Source organism: Dipodomys spectabilis, unplaced genomic scaffold (assembly GCF_019054845.1).
Source record: "Dipodomys spectabilis isolate Male_0828 unplaced genomic scaffold, ASM1905484v1 ptg000187l, whole genome shotgun sequence".
Lineage (NCBI taxonomy): Eukaryota > Metazoa > Chordata > Mammalia > Rodentia > Heteromyidae > Dipodomys > Dipodomys spectabilis.
Window position 1 is genome coordinate 11,166,095 of NW_024870864.1, and position 24,066 is coordinate 11,190,160.

The 24,066-nt window shown below is 42.8% G+C and overlaps 1 protein-coding gene across 2 annotated transcripts in view; it reads right to left on the bottom strand.

The window, feature by feature from the left end:
* St6gal2 (ST6 beta-galactoside alpha-2,6-sialyltransferase 2) overlaps positions 1 to 17,749 on the bottom strand; it is a 37,788-nt gene extending 20,039 nt beyond the window's left edge. For both annotated transcript variants that reach the window (XM_042695562.1, XM_042695561.1), the window contains exons 1-4: positions 16,777 to 17,749; positions 7,820 to 7,917; positions 5,255 to 5,356; positions 2,052 to 2,226 (exon numbers count right to left, since the gene is read on the bottom strand). In XM_042695562.1, coding sequence (XP_042551496.1) covers positions 2,052 to 2,226; positions 5,255 to 5,356; positions 7,820 to 7,917; positions 16,777 to 17,701 — 1,300 coding nt within the window. In that variant the 5' untranslated portion in view covers positions 17,702 to 17,749. The remainder of the gene's footprint in view (positions 1 to 2,051; positions 2,227 to 5,254; positions 5,357 to 7,819; positions 7,918 to 16,776) is intronic.
* Between the last annotated feature and the right edge of the window lie 6,317 nt (positions 17,750 to 24,066).

The window sequence follows — 24,066 nt, forward strand, 5'->3', positions numbered from 1 at the left end:
GATGGGCATAATCATGCATGGCTTCATTCTTATATTGTTTAGCATGATTTATCAGTGGTGTTCCACTCAGAAATGGGGCTAGAAAATGCAGAAGCAGACCCCATCTTCTTATTTAATTCAGATGAACTGAAACTTAAACACTCACATGTGGCTAATAGTACACATATTAGCTAAAACAATGCTAGAAAATAATAATGATTGCAAATTGGTCAGTAAGTTCACCCTTAGAAAAGTTTTATTATATTTTTCATTTTTCATCTGAGAATATCAAGGGTCAAAGGATTAAGCAATTTACCCAAGCTCGGAAAACTTGTAAGTGGCAGAGAAGAATTAAAACTCAAACTAAGGCAGTTCTAACCTACACGCTTGCAATGACATTAAACTATACTTCTCTACATACCATGAAAGCTATGAAGGCAATTGCCAGCCTTTCCAGCATCTCAAGAAAACCACTGAAAGAAAGCTAGCCATATGTGGTGTGATTAACTTAAATAAACTGCAAGTATTTTTGGCAACAAAAATCTAATTGGTTTTGAAACCACATGCCAATAATAATTATCTGACAGTCTCATCCTGTCAAACCATGCTTTAAAACATTTCCCTATTCAAATATTAGTAACATAAATTCATGATGACAATATAAAAAAGACTATCAAATGTGTCTCTATCCTGCTACGCTGTGTCATTCTATCAAGTCTACCCTCTATTGATAAACCAGATAATACTTTCTTCCCTAAATCAACTTTCAGAAGTTAAATAATAGATTAAGAGTTTGGATTTTACAAGAGCAGTTTGGATGCTAAGGCATGGATTTAAGAGAAAGAGGAAAAGAACAGGGCATAAAGCAAGCACTATATAGTCTTATTTTAAGGGTTTTATTGACCACCGCGTAAAATATTCCTCATAATTACAAAACTATAAACTCTTCCTAAGTCTGCAAGCCTCACTTTGGGATATCTATATGCCCTGCATGCAAAACCAGACTAGTGTGCTCTCCATAAATCTCTTCTCTCCATTCACAGAACCTGCTTTGCAGTCTAAGGAAGGTGGTAGTGAATTCATTGAAACTGGGGTGACTGTAAGACCATTATCTTTGGTATTATTCTACCCTTTCATATTTTAGGAGGCATCTAAAGTATGACTCAGTTGTGTCCTACTAAGGTAATATCAAAGAAATAATAAGCCAAAGCATAGAGAATTTGGGCACACCTACAAGCTTTGAGGATCAAAGTCTGGTTGAAAAAAAAAGAAGGCAAGTGTGATTATCTCACAACATAAAATACATTGTTGGATATTAGAGCTAGTCCATTAAAATTAATGAGCTAGTGATTGAGTACTGCCAAGGCCATTATTACTAACAATCTTGCAACAGCACCTGCTCTCTGAGGGTCTCGCATTCAACTCCTTAGCCTGGCACCCAGAAGCAATATGAGTGAGGGTAGCGTGGGTAAGAAAGAGTTGTAAGTTCTCAAAACACCTCCCTTGCCTCTCATCAAGAGCTGAGGCCTATGTGTCCTCCTATCAGCGTGGTGGTCCTGAGATTGCTCCAGGTCTGGACCTTAAGCAACTGATTGCTTGTATTTCTTATTCTTTGGAACATACTCCAGAGCATCCCCTAGCTGCCATGTAAAAAATTTACTTACCTTGGGACCACCATGAAACAGAGACCACATGCAGGCATTTGTTTAACAGTTTCAGCTAAGCCTGCCCTTAGCTATCCTATCCAAGGGGCTGGATATGCAAAGACAGCCATCCAATAAAGAAGCTGAACACCAAGTAACCCCACTAATGCCAGGTAGAGCAGAAGAATTGTCCAGTCAGACAGGTCCTGAGCCTCAAAAGCATGAGAGGAAATACAACAGTTCTCATGTGACAGCTCAGAGTTTTGGAGCAGCTTGTGATATAGTAATAAATAACTGTAACAGAACATTTCCCTTTTCTTTAAGCAATCTCCAAAGTTACTGGCTACTTATTGTGTCTACATTAGATAACTGTTTATTCAGTATATATAAAATGTCACCCAATCATTCTAATCTTTAATGTACACATACCAATGAAACCAGAAGATGGTGGGTTTGGCTGAATCTTCTCCTTTGTGTTCTCCTGGATTATATCCCACAGCTGCCATATAAATTTAGGGTGAAGAATGTAAAATGGCTGAGTTGGGTTTCTCTGACGATGCTGAATATATGGAGTGAACAGGTTGTAATCTGGCTTTTTGTACCACTGAAAAAGAAAAAGGAACCCAATCAAGGACAGAGGACTAACTGAAAAGCACTTAGGACAGCAGGCAGACAGGTGGATTTAGAGGCTGAGGAGGGAAGGAAGAGAAGTCTACAACTCATTGCTTCTACAGACAGTCCCTTGGAACAATGGGACATATACAAAGAGAGAGCAGCTTTCTAGTCTTAGCAGGACTAAAGCCTTCTCCTTTGGTAAAATGAGGAAGCTGGGCTAGACCTGGTCTGGATCAGTACATGTTTTCTGGGAAGGGTCAGATCGTAGACACCTGATGCTTTCTGGACCATGCTTTCTGGATCTTTTGGGTGACTACTTAACTCTATTACAGGATACAGATACAGGAAACAGGATACAGCCATAGGTAGCTGCTGAATGAACATGCTGTGTTCTAATAAAACTTTATTAAGACAACTGATGGCCATATTTAGAGTATGCTTCAGAATGCTCATCCTTGAGTTTGCTTAAGCAGTATATTTCAAAAGTAAATTTCCCCCAAGTTTCTGTCACCTATTTCATCTGTGGTGACAGCACATCAATGCTTTCTGGTTTTGGGTGGAGGCTAAGAAAGAATGACTTGAGAGCTCTTCCTGAACCATGACAGAGTACACCTAAGAATCAAAATGTGATCATGCTCATCAGAATATACAATTACATATATTATAGCACATTGTGTGCAAAAGTCAATCAGGTTGATTTAAAACAAAATTCTTCAAAAAATGACCCAGGTGTTATCATCATGTGAGATTTGAGGGAGGGCTTGTGGGAAGAAATTTAGCTCATATGCCTCTAAGAACCCTTTGAGCAGAGTCCAAGGGTAATCATCAGGTATTTAGTAAGATCCTGGATAGAATTCTACCTATAAGAAGGGTTTGTGGGGGCTGGGAAAATGGTTAGTGGTAGAGTGCTTAATTAGTATGCATGAAGCCCTGGGTTTGATTCCTCAGTACCACATATACAGAAAAAGCTGTAAATGGCACTGTGGCTCAAGTGGTAGAGGGCTAGCTTTGAGCGAAAGCTCAAAGCCTCTCAGGCCCTGAAAACAAGTCTGAGGACTGGAAAAAAGGAAGTCTTGTGGCTTGAAAAACTTTGAGTAAACGCCAAGCATGCTGGTGGCTCATGCCTAATTATCCAAGCTACTCAGGAGGATGAGATCCAAAGGAATCCAGGTCTGGGAAGGCAAGTCCTGGAAGAAAAGTCTGCAACATTCAATCTCCAAAATAGCCAGCAAAATTAGAAGCATGGCTCAAATGGTAGAGTACCAGCAGAGCAAGCAAGCCAAACAAGTATGAGACCCAGAGTTTAAGATCTGTATTGGAAAACCAACCAACCATCCAACCAAAACAAAACCCTCTGAGCATGATTGGGTCAGGGACTTTTTAATAAGCTAAGCCCCAAATCTGGTGGCACTCTAAAAGAAGAAAAATGTGTGTAGGATGAGAAGGAACTGTTCCTTCCCAGCCTCTTCCCATGTCCTCACAAGGAACACTGGCCCCAGTATAAGTGGCCGTGACACTTGGAATGTAGCACCATCTCTGCCCACATTCATCCAGTAGGCTTGGATGTGTGTGTGTCCTGGGCTCGGATGAAGCCTACTGAAATGCCAGTCAATTCACAAACAGCAAAAAAAAGTTCACAGAGCCATAAACTCAGGATATGGGTTGGGAAGAGAGTTAAAATGTCCTAAGCTCTACTAATGTTTGATTTTCAGTAGAGAGTGCACAGGAGAACTTTCAAAGAGAATAGAGTTCCAGGTTGTTTCCTTTCCATCTTGAAATGGGCTCTTTCAGATCAATTTTGAAAAAGACTCTGGGTTATTGAAATTTACACCTCTGGTTGGAAACTCATTAGTAGTCATTCTGGTGAATGTCTAGCCTCAGTCTCAAGATGGACAGAAAACCACGCACTTCTTTTGGAGGGAACCATTCCATTTAGATAGCTCTCTTTGCAAAATGACACCTTGGAGGATCCAAGATCTGTTCTCTGCATTCATCATTAGAAGGTTGCATGCTCTCTGGTTCTGGCAAAGCAAGTCAAGGATACTCATTGGTACAGTTGGCAAAATGTCTTGCTAGGCTAGCCATCATCCATTATTTCCCAATATCATTACAAACAAGCTCATTGACTTTTCATGTAAGGTTCTGATCTATGTAGAGCTCTACATATAACCTTATGAATTTTGTTATTTTTTTATGTCAGTACTAGTGTTTGAACTCAGGAACTAGTAGTGCCTACTAAGCAGGAGCTCTATTACTCAGTTGCACCTCCAGCTCTGTTTTGTGCTGATTTTTTTACAGAGTGTCCCACTTTCTGTCCAGGCACATACATGTACCTCAGTTCACCTATTTTAAGCTTCCTGTTGTAGCTGCAATGACAGGCAACACACCACGGTACCCAGTTTTTTTTTCACTAAGTTGGAATCTCAGAAATTTTATCACCCTATTGGGCCTCCAAGCATCATCCTCTTTATTTTAGCCTCTCAAGGAGCTAGGATTACAGTTAGGCATAAGCCACCAGCACTGGACTCAACTTGTTTGTATTTTGATGATTAGTAACAAACATGCTTCCGTTCTATTGAATGAAATTAACCAGATTCAGAAGCAGAAGCTAAAGAGATACACTCAGGAAAAGCCTGAGTAAGTAAGTGCCAAGTTGTGTATGCACAGATTTTCCTGTCAACGACTTCCAATTTATTTCTAATGGTCTTACAGCCTTTCTGAGGGAGGATGTCACCCCATCACAAGCAAACTATTTTGAGTTTAATCAGCCCAACCTTCACTGTAACTAGGATTTTTTGAGCATCTAGATGTGTTGCATGTTTTTCTTCATTTCTCCAGAGCCAAAGCTTTTTAGCACCAAATGGATAATGCTGCGCATACCAGATATATAACTAGGTATCAAAAAGTTGTGGGGACGCAGCTTCATTCTGTCAAAGCTCAGTCCTTGATCTGCTACCATGTCTAATCAGCTAAAGTACTGTCTGACATTGAACTAGGGACAGCAGGGAAACACTTACCAGGTTAAGATTCGCAGAATAAGGAGCAGGGTCCCATGCCACCAAAATGACATCTTTATATAAAGAGCTGTCGATGAAATGATAGCTGGGATTGGTTAAAATCTGCAAGTACACAGAAAAAAAATTCAAAGCCGGTGGTGTTTCATTCTCTGAATAGATTTTTAACAACAGGCAGAAATTACAATGTGGAAACAGAAAAAACAAAAAACTCAAGTTTTCTGTTTTCCTTTGGGAGAAGAAGGGACCAGTGTTGCACACCAGAGGCCAAAGCATGATCAAGAAAATGAGGTGGGGTTTTGGAGGTGGCAATGTTTTTAAAACAAATATTGTCTTGAAAGAAATGATAAGCTGAGCATTGGTGGCACATCCCTGTAATCCTAGCTACTTAAGAGGCTGAGATCTGAGGATTGCGGTGCAAAGCCAGTCTAGGCAGGAAAGTCCATGAGACTCTTATCTCCAAATAACCACCAGAAAACAGGAAGTGGCACTGTGGCACAAGTGTTACAGGGTTCGTCTTGAGCTGAAGAGCTCAGGGACAGTGCCTAGGTACTGAGTTCAAGCTCCATGGTTGACCAAAACAAAAAAAAAAAAAAAAAGGAAAGAAATGATGTGTTTAAGGGGATGTAAATGATAATTACCCTGATTGAACCCTGATACATGATCATCATATATCAAAATAGAAAATATAAAAATATACTATCAAACAATATTCCATAAATACATATGAATAGTGTCAGCTTCGAGAGAAAAAGCTAAGGGACTCTGACCAGGCACCGAATTTAGGCCTCCAACACAGGCACCAATAAATGAATGAATAAAGAAAGAAGGAAAAGGAGAGAAGAGAGGAAGAGAGAAAGAAAGTAATGCAAAGGAGGGAAAGAAAGAAAGAAGAAGGAAGTCAGGAAGAAAGAGAGAAAGGAAGGAAGGAAGGAAGAAAAAGGGGAGAGATTAAGAAATGAAGGAAGGAAAGAAGAAAGAAAAGAAAAGAAAAAGAAAACTAGCCATTACATTAATGTGTGATATTGCATGATCTAGAATCCAGGCCCTGAAAAATGTGACTCCTCAGCTAGTTCAGTCACCATCTCTACGACAGCCTTGTGATTTAGAAGCCACATTGATGCACTGTGGAAGAGCCACCCCAGGCCAGTATAGGCCTCCTTTATGGTTTTATTTATGGTCCTGGATATATTCATCAGTGTCGCCTGCCAACCATCCTTTCTAAAAAAACATAAAACTAAAAGCTATATTTCGGGGAAAATACAGCTCGCTTTTTCTTAGTTTTCAGATACAAATTTTCACCATTATTAAGATGCACTGTTTTCACATTATATTATCTTTTCTGAAGTGCATCTTTAGGATGACATGTATTTTAATTTGCTGGGCTTTCTCTTTTCCTCTCTGAGAAGAGAGGAATTAAGGAAATATGGTAATGGTTTCCTTCCTGCCTGCAGGTGACCTGACACAGCAAACATCAAAGCGCTAATGGCTTGCTCATTCACAGGCAGTTCATTCATCATCAATCACTTATACCTCTTTTTTTCTTTTTTTACATATTTTTGACATTGTTGTGATTGGTTCTATAATTTTGCCATAAAGTGGGGCCTATATTTTCTAGTCCTGGGGCTTGAACTCAAGACCTGGATGCTGTCCCTGAGCTTTATTTGCTCACGACGAGCATTCTACTTCTTGAGCCACAGCTCCATTTCCAGCTGCCTTTGGTGGTTAATTGAAGATAGGAGTCTTACAGACATTTTTTACTTAGGCTGGCTTCGAACCATGGTCCTCATATCTCAGCCTCCTGCGTAGCTAGAATTACAAGCATGAGTCACTGGCACCCAGCTTGGAAGCCATTCTTACTAAGAACATAGGGAAAGGGATACTTTAATTTTTCAATCAAATCATGCATTTTTTTATTTTTACAATTTCCAAATAACAGATGAGAATGTCAGATACATTTAGTTTTCAGATATGTGACATTTTATCTCCTTTTAGCTCTTGCTTGTGTGTGTGTGTGTGTGTGTGTGTGTTGTGTGTATACATGCACTAGTACTAGGGTTTGAACTCAGGACCTCTTTTTTTTTAAGGGCTTCTCACACTTGATTGGCTTTATCACTCAAAGCTGGTACTCTACCTCTTGAACCTCATCTCCACATCTGGCTTTTTGCTAGTCAATTGGAAATAAGAGTGTTTCTAATTTATTTGCTTGGGTGGACTTCTAACCACAATCTCAACCTCCTAAGTAGCTAGGATTTACCTACTACATTCTTAATGACCAGGTTTCTTTTGTTTTGATACTTTTTCTTACTTCCCCAGTTCTAATATGCTAAGTCTATACTTCAAAAAGTATGTCTGTATTTAATCTGATTTTGTTTTATTTTATTCTTTTGCCTTATTTGTATCACATCTATGCACCCATTTCTCTGTATTTTTCTTTATTATTTCTTCATAATTACAAGGTGCATGTGCATTACAATGGTCACCAATAACCAGATAATTTCTACTCACTCATCTAGTCTAACCATTTACCTACAGAATGGACCCCTAGAAACACTTCATCCATCTTACCTGGGAGTTAATGATTCGGACAGTGGTTTTATTTCCGACATCTTTCTCATAACCTCGGGTAGGAGCTGAGTTAAATCTCAAAACCGCATCGTGAGAATCTAAGGGCATATAGGGACAAGTTTACTTTTTGTCTCTGTTGAATCTAGGAAAAAAGGTTAAAGAAAGTCTTTCAATACCTGAAGCTGGATATACATGCACAGCTTTTCAGATAATGTACTGTTGACTTGGGAGGAGAGCTTGGCTCAGGAGATGCATCAGGAAGAGCACACAGTCAGTCACACAAGTATGATGGCTTGTCGGTGGGTAACAGACCATTTACAGGACAGTGCTCCCACCAGCTGTGTTGCCTAGTGACGCTGTAGTTCCATCAATTTAAGTGCAGGCTATGATGTTAGCATGATGGCAAACTCGTCTAATGACACATGCATTTTTTAGACCTATCCAATAAGAAAGCAATGACTGTGTATGTATGCATAAACTCATTTGGTTACACAAGCTCTGGTGTCATTTAAGTTTCATACAGATGTCACATTTTTTCCAAGTAGCATGCTTTATGCAGCCATTCCCTGGAAGGCTCTAGAACATTTTGTAACTAGAACTACAGAAGGAGGTAAGTTGATGGGAAAGTCAGGGGATCATGGAATGTTCATCTGGGCTTTATGTGTATGTGATATGTGTGTGTGTATGTGTGTGTGTGTGTGTATGTATGTACATGTGCACACGCACACACACACTAATAATTGGCTTGAACTCAAGGCTTTATGGTCTCACTTGGCTTTTTTGCTCAAGGCTGGTGTTCTACCACTTGAAACAGTCTTCTGCTTCCAGCTTTTGGCTGTTAATTGGAGAATAGAGTCTCACAGATTTTCTGCCCAAGCTGGCCTCAAATTGTGATCCTCAGATCTCAGTTTGTGTGTAGTGAGGATTACCAGGCATGAGCCATCAGCACCTAACTTCATTTGGGTCTTTTTCCTGCTTGAAGAACACTGAGGTTGGTCATCAATGTCATGTAATTCTGGGGCCTCCACAGAGAATAAATGTGTCTCTCTTGGGATCAAAGCCAGGGCCTTCAATTCTATGGTGCCACTTTCTGGTGAAGGTTTATGCTTAAAATGAAAACAAGCCCTGATTTTCTTGAAGCCTCATATATTGTTCCTGATGCCACAATGTCCTATGTGAGCCTAGCCTTACAGGCCCCTCATTCTGAAGTCATAATCAGACATACCATGCAACTAGAGTCTGGGACCACCGAAGTTACAATCCAATAGGGTTCTTTGTATTCAGTAATGGTGCACCAAGCTTGACCTACAGAACATGCCTGTATACACTTCCTTCAAGGTATCTGACATCCTCCAGTTATCTGAATGATGGAAAGAGAGGTGCCTGGTGACCACCAGGCCCTTGTATCATGAGGCCAAGGAGGAGGTGAAGAGAAAGACGTGGAATAAAGTAGCCTCATCTGATTAGGGATAGGAATGGGAAACAAGTTCTCTTTTCCTAAAACAGGCTGTAAACACAAACCAGCATGAAACCAGAGATGATGAACAATAAGAGGACACCTATAGGTTGTCCTCAAACATCCCAACTTTAACTTGCAGTAGTGACAGTGCATGTATGTGACAGTAAGAAGCAAGTGTGTGCATGTGTGACATTTGTACAAGCCACATGGACACGCACTTGCCTCATTTACTGTGACTTCACAGGACCTTAGAGAAGCTAACCTTCCCCTGGGTCCTGATGCTCCCTCCTTGGGAGTCTTCTGGCACCCTAGAGGGATTAAACTACCATGTATGTCCCACCAAAACAATGTTAGAAAATGTACCTTTATTGATGAGACCTAAGCCATAATGAATTGGTGTGTTCTAGGTTTCTTTTAAGCTTGAAGCCTCCAGCTTGCTGGACACCACTGTGTCCAAGCACCCTGTGCTTTTGCTGATTATTTTTGAGATAGGATCTTGCTTCTGACTCAGGCATGCTCTGGGACTATGGTCTGCCTATTTTAGTCTTTCCATAGTTGAAGGGATGGCACACATGAACCATGATATCTACAATACAATGGAGTCTTGCAGACTTTTCTGCCTGGGTTTGCCTGGAACCACAATCCTCCCAAGTTCTTCCTCTCACATAGCTTAGGATGGAAGGTACACACCTCTGTGCCAGCTGTGGGTGAACTCTTCTGCCTAGCCCCAAACCACTGTCCTTCAGTCCTCAGCTCTGCAAACAGCTAGAACTATAGAAGTGAGCCACAGGCACCTGGCTGAAGCTCAATTCTGAATAGCAAAAGGATGAAACTTTTGGATCGCAACAAACTCTTCAAGGGTACCTCTGGAAAATCCAAGCTATGTCTGAGCTATAGCCTGGCACTAGTAAATAAAGTTGGAGCACCATAATACACATTTATTTGTGAATGTATGTTTATAATGGCACAGTTCTTGAAACAGTCTTCATGGTCTGAAAAGCTTAAAATCTACCTGGCTTTTTAGAAAAGAAAAAATAGGTTGCAAATCTCTAAAAGGTATGTTCTGTGTAAATGAAGCCAAAGTACCTTAACACTTCCTTGTTTCTTGTTTTATTGGGGCAGGACGTCTAATACTTGGGCTTAAACTCAGGGTCTTGTGCCCTCACTTGGCTTTTTTGCTCAAGGTTGGTGCTTTATCACTTGAGCCATAGCTCCACTTATATCGTTTTAGTGGTTAATTTGAAATAAGGGTCTCACAAACTTTCCTGTTTAGGCTGGCGTCAAACCACAATCCTCAATGTCAGCCTCCTGAGTAGCTAGGATTGCAAGCATGAGCCACTGGCATTAAGCTTTAAGAGCTGCTTCTTTATGTTACATTGTAAGCTCTTTGCATTTGGGGGGGAATAGATTGATTTGTTATTTATTTTTACTGAACAGTGTGTTTTCATTTTTAAAAGAACAAGTAAATGATATTTGAGCTACAAAATTTAGATTACCAAAGCGTTAGTGTTGATAATATATTCACTGCATTAGAAAATAGGATAGAATTTAATGTTTTGTTCATTAATTTATATTAAAATAACATTTTAATAAAAATTTTAAACAGCAAAGTAAACAGAAGACTGGCACTGTTTTAAGTGTTTGCAAATCTGTGCTAAGTTTGGCTTTTTTTTTGGCAGTCCTGGGGCTTGAACTCAGGGCCTGGGCTCTGTCCCTGAGCCTCTCTCTGTGTTCAAGGCTAGTGCTCTACCACCTGAGTATGGTGTCATTTCTGGCTCTTTCTAAGTAGTTTGCTGGAGATAAGAGTCTCATGGACTTTCCTGCAGGGGGTGGCTTTGATCCTCAGATCTCAGCTTCCTGTATAGCTAGAATTACAGGCATGAGTCACTGGTGCCCACCTCTAAGTTTGACTTTTTAGAAGACAGCTTCTTGTCTCTCTTGCCTTCAGTGTTGCCTTAGTGCATAAAGACTTATGCTTTACTGGATAAAGACTAAGATACTTCATTCCCAAAGGGGAAGGCTGTTTTAGTGGTCTTCCAAAAGATCTGTGAAACACACACACAACACACAAACATATGATTTTTTCAATGAACTTTGCAAGTGCTAGTCTGTTAAAGGTTGACTGCAATGTGGCTTTTGAAAATATTATCAATGAGCTTGTATGTGTGTGTGTGTATGTGTGTGTGTGTGTGTGTGTGTGTGTGTGAATACTAGAGCTTGAACTTAGGGCCTTGGCATAATATAGTTTTTTTTTTTTGCTCATGGTTGGCTCTTTACCATTTGAGTCATAGCTCCACTTCTCTTCTGGTTGTTTAATTGGAAACAAAAGTCTCACAGACTTTCCTGCCTGGACTGGCTTTGAAATTCTATCCTCAGATCTCAGCTTCCTACTATCTAGAATTATAGGCATGGGCTACTGGTGTCTGGCTTTGATGAACTCTTTTGTCTGAATAAATTGACAACTACTGATTTTAATTATAAAGTATAAAACCAGTCTCTACTGTCAGCCAAAGTCTGCATCCACTACCCAGGAGTCTCCTTCTCATGTATTTAACTTAAAGAGGCCTCTAAACTGTGAAATTTTAGAAAATTCAAGTTAATGGGTGTAAAGTTAAGTAGTTCTGCCACATTAACGCCCATTAATCTATCTTGTCCTTAGTGTGGGCCCTCTCACTTATGCATAGTTCTGTAATATCATGCAAAGATCATTTGAAAATTCTGTCAGCTCTCAAATATTGATTCATTCCATTAGAGAGTATAAAAAAACCACCTGGGTTAATATCATGTGGAGCTCCTCAAGAAGCCTCCACGTTCACAGTCAAAAGCCTGAATTTTACCACTGGCAGCGTACATGGCCATGTTTGCTTAAAAAGTAACTGGCTTAGCCAGTCACCAGGATTCTAGCTACTTAGGAGACTGAGATCTGGAGGATCTTATCGGAACCAGCTAGGATAGCAATGTCTGTGAGATTTATTCTCCAAAATAACTAGTAAAATGCAGGGCTGGAGGCATGGCTCAAGCCCAGCCAAGTGTGCAATAAGATCAAGCAAGTGTAAGACCCTTTTAGTGGGGCTCAAATTCCACTACAACAGGATGGGCTCACTTAATTCCCTTTGGAAAAAAAATACCTGCTAAATATGTCTGAATAACAAAAAATATCCTGGAACTCAGACTTGGAAGTAATCGCTCATAAAGATTGGTACCACTGTTCCCTTGCTTGTAATATCTTTCTGTCTCTGCCTCTTGGATATATGAGTGAGGGCTTCTCTGTTCCTTAGATTCAGGCTGAGCTTACAGGGTTGTGGTAAAGGCATACAAGAGCCACACTCAGAACTCATCAGGAAAGATCTTGTCTACAGCAAATGCCTGCAGGAGGTGTAGCCATTACAGTTATGGAGTGAAGTCTATTTTCTGTAGAATGGCTTTCAGAAGCATCCGTGCCCTGTTCTACTGCCCTCTAGCCAGTGTTGCTGTCTTCCCCAGCCTTGGGCCTTTGTACTTCCTGGGGCCTGTGTCATCTGCACACTGTGTTGGCTCATGTCTCCTTACCTCACTGGGCTTCCAGCCTGATCTCTCTCGGAGTAGTCTTTCCTGACCCCTTTTCTGCTCACTCAGGCAACAGCTCTCAGGAGGTCATGCCCACCCTGTGGGCATATACTCCTCTGTGTTCTTCCCCCACCAACGAAGTACTGCATTTCTGTTGGTGGCTTGGATTGTTCCCCCAACACTACAGAATTTGAGGTCTGGGTTTGTGCCTTAGTCACCTCTGTGTCTAGTGCAGGATCTGGTAAGAACTTGGAAACAATAAGTAGCTAATGCGGGTTGGATGACTATAGGAACTGCTTTCTCATCTTTTTAAGCAAAGGAAACAAGGCCTTCTCAAGTCCCCAACTCTCTCCAGTAAGTACTCTGGGGGCTACATCCCTTCTCTTTCTTCCCATTTCCTAATAATCACTTGCCAGACTCCATGTGTTCAAAATATAGACCCTAATCTTCTATTTTAAGGCTATTTCTGCGTTTTCTTCCTTTACTTTTTTTTTCTTTTCCTTCCTTCCTCTTTCTTTCTTCCTTTCTCTTTCTCTCTTTCTTTCTTTCTTTCTTTTTCTCTCTCTTGCTTTCTTTTTTCTTTCTTTCTCTCTCTCTCTCGTTTCCTTGTTTCTCTTTGTTTAGTGCTGGTACTGGGGCTTGAACTCAGGGCTTCATGTTCTGCTTGGCTTTTTCATTCAAGACTGGCACTCTACCACTGGAGCCACATGTCCACTTTCAAAGCTATTGCTGTTTGAGAGAAGCACTCTGCTCTCCTTGGGAACACTTCGATAGGAACACCAAAAGTGTCTTCATCAATGAATATTACCACTTAGGTGCAAACTGATACCAGACCAGCTCATGCCTCCTGGAATGTTCTATGTTTCCTAAACAGCTCAAATAACAGATTCAAAGCCTTTGTACTTTACATATAGTTCAACAACTACTATACTTTCCTAGCCTCAAGCAATTGTTCTGTGGGACTCAGTTTAACAGAAAGGGATCTGGGGACAGGACTTTATTGCCATGGGACAAACACCAGGGGGCGTTAACTGGCAGCCAATCAACGAACAGGGAGGCGAGGGGGTGTGTCTCTTGGGGAAGGAAGGAGCTGTGTAGTATTGGGGTTATTGGCCTAGAAGGGGATCACCTTGTAGGGTTTGGATGCCCAGACTGCCTGGGTCCCCTCTCTGTCCTGCCTTCAATATTTCATTGGATCATACCTCCTCTGGTAATTATTAATCTACATTTAGCAAATTCAGAGGCAGGTATTTAGGGGTCAACCTGAGTTTGGCTAAATTATGCCCCAACGTTCCAAGGTTCCTGAAGGAAGCATGAGTTTGTTTCTGCCATGAAAGCTATTCGTGACTTAATGACTTGTGGTTTGCATTGACACCTCAGCTGAGCAGGAGAGGAGGGGTCAGCACCTGGTCTGCACAGGGCTGACAGTGACACATGCTTAGAAAGATCAATCCTGCTGATTTGGTTGTGTGAAAATCTGATTCAAAGGAACCTAAATAAAAAGCAAGACAATTCTTATGTAATTGAGTTTGAGCTAGGCTGGTGCTCTACCATCTGAGCCATATATCTATCTCTTTTTGCTTCAGTTACTTTTGAGACAAAGTATTACATTTATGTCCCAGCTGCCTGCGATACCGATTCTGTTTACTCTTCTCATGTATCTGGAATAACAGGCATGTAACTACCATGACCAGCAGTTTTGGTTGTTGTTTCGAGAGGAGGTTTCCCAAACTTTTAGCCCAAACTGATCTTAAATTCAATTGTCCCAATCTCTGCTTCCTGAGTAGCTGGGATTATAGTTGTAAGCCACTGTGTCTGGCTAAAATAGACAATTAAATTTTTTTTCCAGTCATGATCTTCATCTGTGACCTTACAATTCTAATCATATAAACACTCATTTAAGTACTACAGCACTCTACTCTGCATAAGCACAGACTTCGTGGTGTCTTTCATATCTTCCTTCTAATTCTGAATAACATTTAAAAGACTCTGGACAGGGATATTTATGGAGGCATAAAGAGTGTGGGACTTCTCCCTGGCCTGTAAGAGCTATCCAAATACCACATATTTATGATTCAGCGGTGTTTAAAACAAACCAGAAGCAGGTTACCAGCTGCTTCAAAGCTAAATACCTAAATTCCTCCTCTGCATTATTGATGTTGGTCCTCAGAAATGAGAAGAAACTGTGGTGTTATTTCACCCCAGGGGCCTCTAAACCTCTGCACATGGCTAATAAATTGCAGGGTGCTTTGCTCTGGTTTGGCTCCAAGCTTATGTGAGACATGGGCAGTATTACTGTAAGCCTGCTGTAAGGTCAGTCCCGAGACGCAGGGACCCCAAATCACTAGTCTAGAAGTGTTGTTGCTGCATTCCCAAGAACATCTGGCTTGAGATCTGTGTTGCTGCCATCTCAGCTACAATCACCAGCCAATCTTTGTTTGTTTGTTTGTTTTTGGTGCCAATACTGGGGTTTGAAGTCAGGGCTTGGGCACTGTTTCTGAGCTTTTTCAGTCAAGGTTGGCACTCTCTCATTGAGCCATGGCTCCATTTCTGGCTTTCTGCTGGTTAGTTGGAAATAGTAGTCTCATGGGTTTTTCTATCCCAGCTGGCTTTGTGCTTCCATATGTTGTTAGGATGACAGATGAACTGCATCCAGTTATTGAGCTTCCCCCTAGCTTGGGATGATATTGGTTGAGACTGGAATCTAAGAGAATTTTCACCCCCAGGCTGGTTGAATCATGATCACCCAATCCCTAATTCCCAAGTATCTGGGACTACAGACTTGATCCACTGAGCCCAGCTAATTCAGTAAGACTTTGAAGAAAGCATATTACTGTCCCCACTGTAGATGAGAGAATCTGATCTGTTGAAGGCTTGAAAAATAAGGTTTAATGCTTCCAGAGGAAAGAATTCTGCCTCAACCATGCAATGTGGAAACCCTGCCCGTCAGCTGTCGTACAAACTACATGTTTGAAAGCTCTTACAATGATAGAACACATCTTTAAATCTCTTCCCAGGTCCCTCTTTCCTAAAACCCTGTTTTCTCCAGCACCCTGACTAATGCAGGACTTATGTCCTGACACAGATGTGTGGTGTTGGGCTGAGCAAATGGAAGCCCAGGTTGACTACAGGTATGTTACCTTGAGAAGCATGTTGTACTGGCTGGTACCCCAGAGCTAAAATTGTGCCAAGAGCCAGCAGACCAAAGCGCTTTCCTGTGGTAGCCATGTTTTCAGTAGTAATCTGGATCTCAGGAGCCCCTGAATTTGATCTTTGAAGTAGCCAAAATCATTACCCTTGGCTGGATTCTGGTAGCTCATGCTGTAATCGTAGCTATGCAGGAGGCTGAGATCTAGAGGATCTCAACTTGAGGCCAGTCCAGGTAGAAAGTAACCAGCCAAAAGCAGGGCAGGGGTGATGGCTCAAGTGGGAGAGCACCAGCCTAGTAAGTACAAGGTCCTGAGTTCAAATCCCAGTATCAAGGGAGAAAATAAAACATCTCCTGGGTCCTCTTGGGAGATAACATCCACAATGATCTCCTATTTCCTTGTCCTTTATTTCTTCCAGCATATTCCAGCCCATGATAGGCCTTCCGGTGTTTTTGGCCATTATGGAAGCTTATTAACGTCCACCAGAGTTTCTGTGACTGGATGTCTAAGACACGAGCAGTGGACAAGCCTATGGCAAAGGGGGATGATGACTCTACTGCCACCAGCACCAGGGATGAAGGGGATGTCTCTCCTGTCCTTCCCAATTACTGAGACCCTGCTTCAAGAGTCCCCTAAGAATAGATCATCTAGGATCCCCAAAATGGCCCACAGTTGCAGTGGGGTCAGAGCAGAACCCTTAGGGTTCTAGATGAACTCCAGAAACACCTGCTCAGGACCAACCCACCCCTCATCCTGGAGGTTCCTCCCGCGACCCCTGACTTCAGACCCAGGTGGGGACGCACCTATCTCCTCTCCCAGGGAGGAATTGAGGATGGCACCCGCTGACATGACCACTGCGCAGCTCCGCAGGCCGTGTGGGTGCAGCTGGTGGCCCAGGGGCACAGCTGGCACCAGCAGCCGCCAGCCCAGCGTGGAGAAGGGCGCCTCGGTTCCATCCAGGGTGCGCACACGGCCGCGACGCCGCAGCTCGCACAGCAGCTCGGTCCGGCTGCGGCTGCGGCGTGCCTGGCGCGGGGTTCGGAAGCGCACCCCATGCTTGTTGGCCGCCATGTAATCCCGCATGGCCTTCTGCAGGCGCGGGGCCAGCATGCGCGCTGACACGTTCCCCTTCCACAGCCGGTACAGGAAGGCCCGGGACATGGAGGCCGACAGCCGGTCCCCATCGTCTCCCTCCTCGGAGGCGGGGTTCCATCTCTTCTTCACTCGGAGCCTCCTCTGGGCTCCCCGCCGCTGCGATGGCTCCTCTGGGGACGGCAATCCCCAGGTCCCTGGCACGTGCCTTTGCCACTCTGGCTGACCCACAGCGAAGAAGTAGTCGTCATCCTCAGGGTAGAACGCACTTTGAGATTTCCTCCCTATCTGGGAGGTAAAAAACAACTCTGCGTGGCCAAAGCCATCTGGGGCCTGCTCCCATGTTTGTGGGTCCCTGGGTCCTGCGTGAAAAGGACCAACTGGGGGCCCGGCCCGTGGAACCTTGTTGGGATCCAAGCTCCCTGGGGAGGAGGGCTCCTGCATGGCACCCATGATGGCCCGCTGCCTGCCCTGAATGGGCAGGAGCCTCCTGGTCTCCAGGAAGGAGAAGGAGCTGGGCGCAGGCTCCGCAGGGTTGCTGTCTGTGAAGTAGATGAAGATTACCAAAAAAAGAAGCCCCCAAACAAATATCCCGAAGAGCATGCGTTGTCTCCATTGCTTCAAGTGTGGCTTCATGGCAAGGTCTCGGGCCTGCGCTTCCTTGGTCTCCTAGAACGCTGGGCAGGCAGGCAGGACCTGAAAAAACAGCCAGGTGCTATGTTAGTGTACATGGGAAGCCCGCTCAGTCGCTGCTGGGGACAGGCTGGCACAGGCAGAGCTGGGAGGGGAAGGCAACAATCCAGGATCTACATTCAGGAATCCTATCGACCCTTGCCTGATCTCTCTCATCCAGCCATCTTGCCACCACCGATGAGAGCCTAGAGACCAGAGTCCTTTCCAGGTATCTCAGTGGTAGGTCTGTGTCCTCATTCTGAAAGCACAACACATGCGCCCTGGATAGTTTGATGAAGAGCAGATGGGAGAAGGTAGCACAATTGTATGCTTCTATGTCTCTCAGCGCCCGCCTCCTCCACCTCAAGGATCTTCTGTGCACATGAGCTCAAGCGAGGATGTGGAGGGCTTGAACTGGCGCCTTCCTTTAGCATTTTCCCTCAGGGCTGGCACTTGGAGATAGGAATCTCATGGATTTTTTTTATTTCAAATTAGAGATAAGAGTCCCACAGACTTTTATGCTCAGGCTAGCTTTGAACTGAGATCTTTAGAGCTCAGCCTCAGGAGTAATTAAAATTAAGGCATGAGCCTTGGGCAACTGGCTTTGAGCTCCTGGATTTTACAGCAGAAATGTGCACCATTAAGAGCAGTCACCAGATTCACCTGGTCATGGTCTCCCCCAGGCCAGAGGGTTGATAGAACATGCGAGAAGTACACCAGTGGCACTAGACAAAGCAAAATTCAGTGTTCGTGCTATGGGAGAATGTTATGTCAGGGGAGGGGGACTATTGAATCCAATCCTGTTTCCAGATTGCACTTTCATCATTCTGCAACCAAGACTAAATGCCAAGATATGAACCTAGAAAAATAATGCCAGCAGTTCACTTGTTCCACGCTTTGTACTTAGCATTAATCCTGGATTGTCTCATTTGGTCTTTTCAGCATGGAATAAAACAGGAAATAGTGTTATATCCATTTTCTGAGTGAGGAGAGTTTAAGTAACTTGATCAAAACCACAGCAATAGAAAGCATCAGACCACCCCCTCTCCCTCTATGTCTCTCTGTCTCTCTGTCTTTCTGTCTCTGTCTGTCTGTTTGTCTTTCTGTCTCTCTCTCTCTGTCTCTGTCTCTCTCTCACACACACAATCCTTTGCTTGATTCAGAAGCCACACTTCTAACACTAAATTGTGATCTCATCTGCTCCTGCCAACTGAAGTTCTAGTTTCTAAATTAGGCTCTTCAGGCTGTCTGTGGCAAGGGATCTTTCCCCCAAATTGTCACTGTCTGATATATTTTTATATTTCCTTCTACGTTTGAATGTTCTGGCAAAATCCAACAGTTGTCAAAGCTTCTAAACGCATACTTGCAGGTTCTACACAGATCTCACTGATACCTGCTAATGGTCAGTCCACAAAAGTGGAGACTGGTTCCAATCTCTGAGTGACATTCCCTACATCATTTTCCTAGCCTGTCTACTAAGGAAAATGCTTTAAGCTCTAATGCCCCCAAAAAAGTTCTGAGAAAGCTATCTAGTACTTCAAGGTTTCTAATAAAAATAGGAAAATTATCCCAAACAACTGTTCTGTTTCTTCTGCAACTGTGTGCATTACAATGTAATTCTGGAGTCAAGCCAGTAGCTGGTGGTTCATGCTTGTAATCCTGGCTACTCACAAGTCTGGATCTGAGGATCACAATTTCAAACCAGTCTGAGCAAGAAAGTCGGTGAGGTTCTTATCTCTAATTACCCAGCAAGAAGCTGGAAATGGAGCTGTGACTCAAGTGGTACAGTACCAGCCCTGAGTGAAAAAAGCTAAACAGTGCCCAGGGCTTAAGCCTCAGTACTTGTGTGTGCATGCACGCGCGCACATGTGCACACACACACACACACACACAATTCTAGAGTTAGTGAAGATCCACCAAGTGATGGGCTCTGCATCTACAAACCAACTCACATCAAATACAAGTTGTCTGTGGGTTCCCTGGGCCACTTGTGCTTTTGATGATCCAAATATCAAACTGAAAGTTTCTCACACCCAGCAGGTATGAGAATTTGCTAGAATGACTCAATAGAGATAGTGGGCTTAGTAGCTGTACTTATACTTTCAGTTTTACAGTGAAGGATACATACAGAGAAATAGAAATATTTGGTGTGATATCACCTCCTGGTATATAGGATTTCACCAACCAGAGAGCTCCATAGAGCCTCAGGGCCAGAATTTGTTATGAGGTGTCACTGAGTAGCATGTGCATGAACCAAATTTCTAGTCTTCCCCTCCACTCTGGCTGCCAGATTGGCCTGAAGTTCTAGTCTTGCTATATTACTTGATTGGTCTTTCTGGTGACTAGGCCCACCTCTGAAGTTAACTAAGGGTCTGTGAGTCACACCATTAGTATGAGCACAGTCCAATCCCTGAGAACATTCAAGTGTTTCTGAGGCTCCAGATCAGGATCCCAGATACCAGCCAGAAGAATCCTTCCTTGTTTCACACCTAGGCTACAGTAGGAAATTCAGAAGTCATCACCTTCCAGCCTTGGCTGGCAATTACCATTACCTGATCTACCTGCTCTGAGCAGTTGCTCCATGAAGCAGCTTAAGAATGGGAGTTGGGTTTCTCATTTCAGCATTTTCTTGAGAACATTTCTAAAACCCAGAGCAGGGTGACATGTCTGGAGAGGGGAAGAAAATGATGCAAGAAATACAGCCAAGATTTGAGCTGCTGAGAAAGAACCAGAGATTTCTTATCTTGGGGCCACATCCTCTGCACCAGATGAATTCATGTTGCCTTATGTCAGAGGCTCCAGGAAACAGCATGAACATCTTTAAATTCCATAGAAGGATCTAGACTATGGAACCCAGGCTTCATCTCATGTGACTGTATGGGGATACTAGTGGGATGGGAAGGTAAGAGGAAGAGGGAAAGAAGGAGGGAATATACGGTCAAAATACTTCATGTGTCTATATAAAAGTGGAACACTAAAGCTTGCTGAGATTAATTTGGGATGGGAAGGAATGGGAAGAGAAGACAGTGCCGGGAGTGAGGGCAAGTGTGAGCAAGTTACACTATACACATATATGGACATGTCACAAGGAAATAATCTTCTACTACTAATGAATACTAACAAAAGTGTGTAAAACTAAGCCAGGTGCTGGTGGCTAATACCTGTAATGCTAGATACTCAGAAGGCTCATAGTTCAAAACCAATCTGGGCAGAAATGTCCCTAAGGCACTTCTCTCCAATTAACCACTAAAAGCAGCTGGAAGTGAAAGTGGCTCAAGTGGTAGCCTTGATTGAAAAAGCTAAGGCAGAAAGAAAGGCCCTGAGTTCAAGCCCGTGTACACACACACACACATACACACACACACACACACACACACACACACACACACACACGACAAAATAAAAAAGTACCTAGTCTCCTGGTGAAGCTGTGTTGGTCAAGTAAGATGATGACAGACACAAAGGGGAGGGGATAAAAGGACAAGAAGTCTGAGGATACCTGAAAGTAACAGAAGAAATGCCAAGAGGATGAGGACTGCCTGGTGTGGTAGGAAGGAGAGACAGATCTGTATAGCCCTCTTAGCTCTCTGAAAGCAATAAGGACCCTAATACAAGTAATGGTGGCCCTTCAGCAGGTGAAACTGTGGCCCTCACACAGGGTAATTATAGAAAGGAGTGGGCTCCTGTCTCCACTTACAATTAGACTCCAACTTTTAATAATCCCAAAGCCTTTGCTGCAACTTCTGTGAGCCTTCTGCTGCTAATTAGGGAATCTTCCCCAAAGCAATTAAATCTCAAGGCAAAGGCAAATCCCTTGCTAGCAAACTTCAATAGAAATTGCTGTACATATTCCAGGTCTTCATCTCCAGGGTATGTGGTAAGGGATAGATGACAGACAGGTGGGAGATGTCATCAATGTTCATGCCAGGTATCTTTCTTTCCTTTTTTTTGTGCCCACACTGGGGCTTGAACTCAGGGCCTAGGCATTATCCTTTAGTTTCTATGCTTCATGCTGATGGCTTTACAACTTGAGTCACAACTGTACTTCTAACTGGCTAATTGGAGATAAGACTCTTATAATCTTTCCTGCCTGAGTTGGCTTTGAATATCCTGAGTAGCTGGGATTACAAGCTTGAGCCATGGATACCTGGCTCATACATCATTCTTTTCCATGTGGAAGGGAATGGCTGGTGAAGCACTAGAAAGCAAACTTCCTAATCTAGTATACTCCACTATAATGGCAGATTGTCAACAGAGTTATCTGTTCTGCTCACAGTCATGAGCCAGTGGTAGATGGTATCATATACAGGATAGGAAGATATAAGAGACCCATCATTTTCCACACTTTTTCCTACTTCAGCTCTCTAACAAAGCTTCCAAGAACTTCTATTCATGCAGGCAAAAATCCAAAGTACTGAGATTGAGTTGGGTGCTGGTGGCTCATGCCCAGAATCCTAGCTGCTCAGGAGACTGATATCCAGAGAATCATGTTTCAAAGTCAGTCAGGGTTACATAAGTCCAAGAGATGCTACAGCCAGATTCACCAGCAAAAAAAAACAGTTAAGAAGGATGGCTCAAGTGGTACAAAAAAACAGTTAAGAAGGATGGCTCAAGTGGTAAAGTACCAGTTGTAATGAAGAAAGCCAAGTGAGAGCCTGAGGCCCTGAGTTCAAGTCTTCCTTGGTACCAGAAAAAAAATGATTATCTTAATTTTGCTCCTGTCCCAGGTAGGTTGGTAGATGCTCATATGTAAACAGAGAAAGGAATCTTATTATCTTATATATATATAGTGCAGTTTAACTTCTCCTTCATATTATGAAAGAGATCATGTCTTCTAAAGGCATAATTTATCACACATTGTCAGATGAAATTATGAAATGTAAACACTGCTGTACAGAAACATTGTCATGCTGCTCTGGGTTAATGCAGCTAACTTCCTGTTTTTGTCAAGGGCACACAGAGTTTAATTTTAGGCCTTGCCACTTTAATGATGTCACTTATGCTCTGTGTCTGACAAGCTTTATCACCAGTTTTCTTAAACAGAGACTTTGAATCACACACACACACACACACACACACACACACACACACACACACACACACACACACCACACTTTGAACTGTATATCTGTACAACTACCAGTTGGCTAGGTTTTCTGTGAGTCTGATAAACACTGATGGATTGTTTTTTGTCAAAATTATCTAGACTAATTCTAAACTTAAGTAGTTATTTTCATGTTAAAATAATAAAGACTTAGAGTATGAGCTACAGTGAGACACTTGAGTCTCTTAATGGACTTCAGGAGTCATTTTCTTTCGAGAATTATTTTTCTAAAATTAACTCCTGTCACACGGAGAAAACACTCATCTGCAGGGAGGAAGATACACCTCTCTTCTTTTACAAATGGCCCCTTTTCTTTGCTCAGATTTTATAAGAGTAAGGAAGTCTGGAGAACATGGAAGCTGTCACTCCTTATGTCCTCTTTGTGTTTTGAAACTCAGCCCATTCTTAGGGTTAATGTCCAGAACATGGCCAGTGAGGTTGCAGAGCATTTAGGCCATGCAACAGTAACAAGGACCCATTTCTAGGAAGCAGGACTGGCCAAGACTTGGTCCTAAAAAGGTGGATCCTATGGAAGAAGGCAGGAGAGGCGTCCTTGTCCTTGGGTCTGGGTGATCCAAAAGGATGTGGTGATCTTGATCACCTATGTTAGGCCTGGGGTCCCAGGGCTTTTGTTATGAAAACAGATTCTTGAGCATGCTACAGTGGGGTTCACTGTAAGCTTTCTGAAGGCTGGAAATACTGTATATCTCATTCTGATATCATGTAACCCCAGAACCAAAGTGAGTTAGTCCTTAGAAAATTCCTAATCGATATTTCTGAAATCGATGAAACCCATCAATAAAATGAGTGGAGGGGATGCCTTGCTCTGGGATTGTCAGTGGTTCCTGGTTGGTTAAAGAGGGTGGTTGTGTCTTGCTGCCTGTGCCTCTGAGCTTAAGCGAGTGTCTGGGCAGCTCCAGGCAGATGCACAGGTGGCTTGGGAGATGACTGGGTTGTGTTATTAGCCAACGTTGCTATTTTAGGCAGGTACTAATAGAGTGAATGAGCTCCAGTCATATGCTAGGCACAGCACCAACATCCCATGCACCAAAGGGCCAACATCATCTCACTCCTCTCTACCCCAAACTTCAGTATTTATTGTTCTCACCAAGCACATAAGAAGCATGAACTCCTTCCAGTATTTTGTTCTCTCTGTTTACTCCATCTGGAAACTTCTAGGTGCTATACAAGTCCCAAGTTTGAAATTTTCATGAGTGTTCTTTCT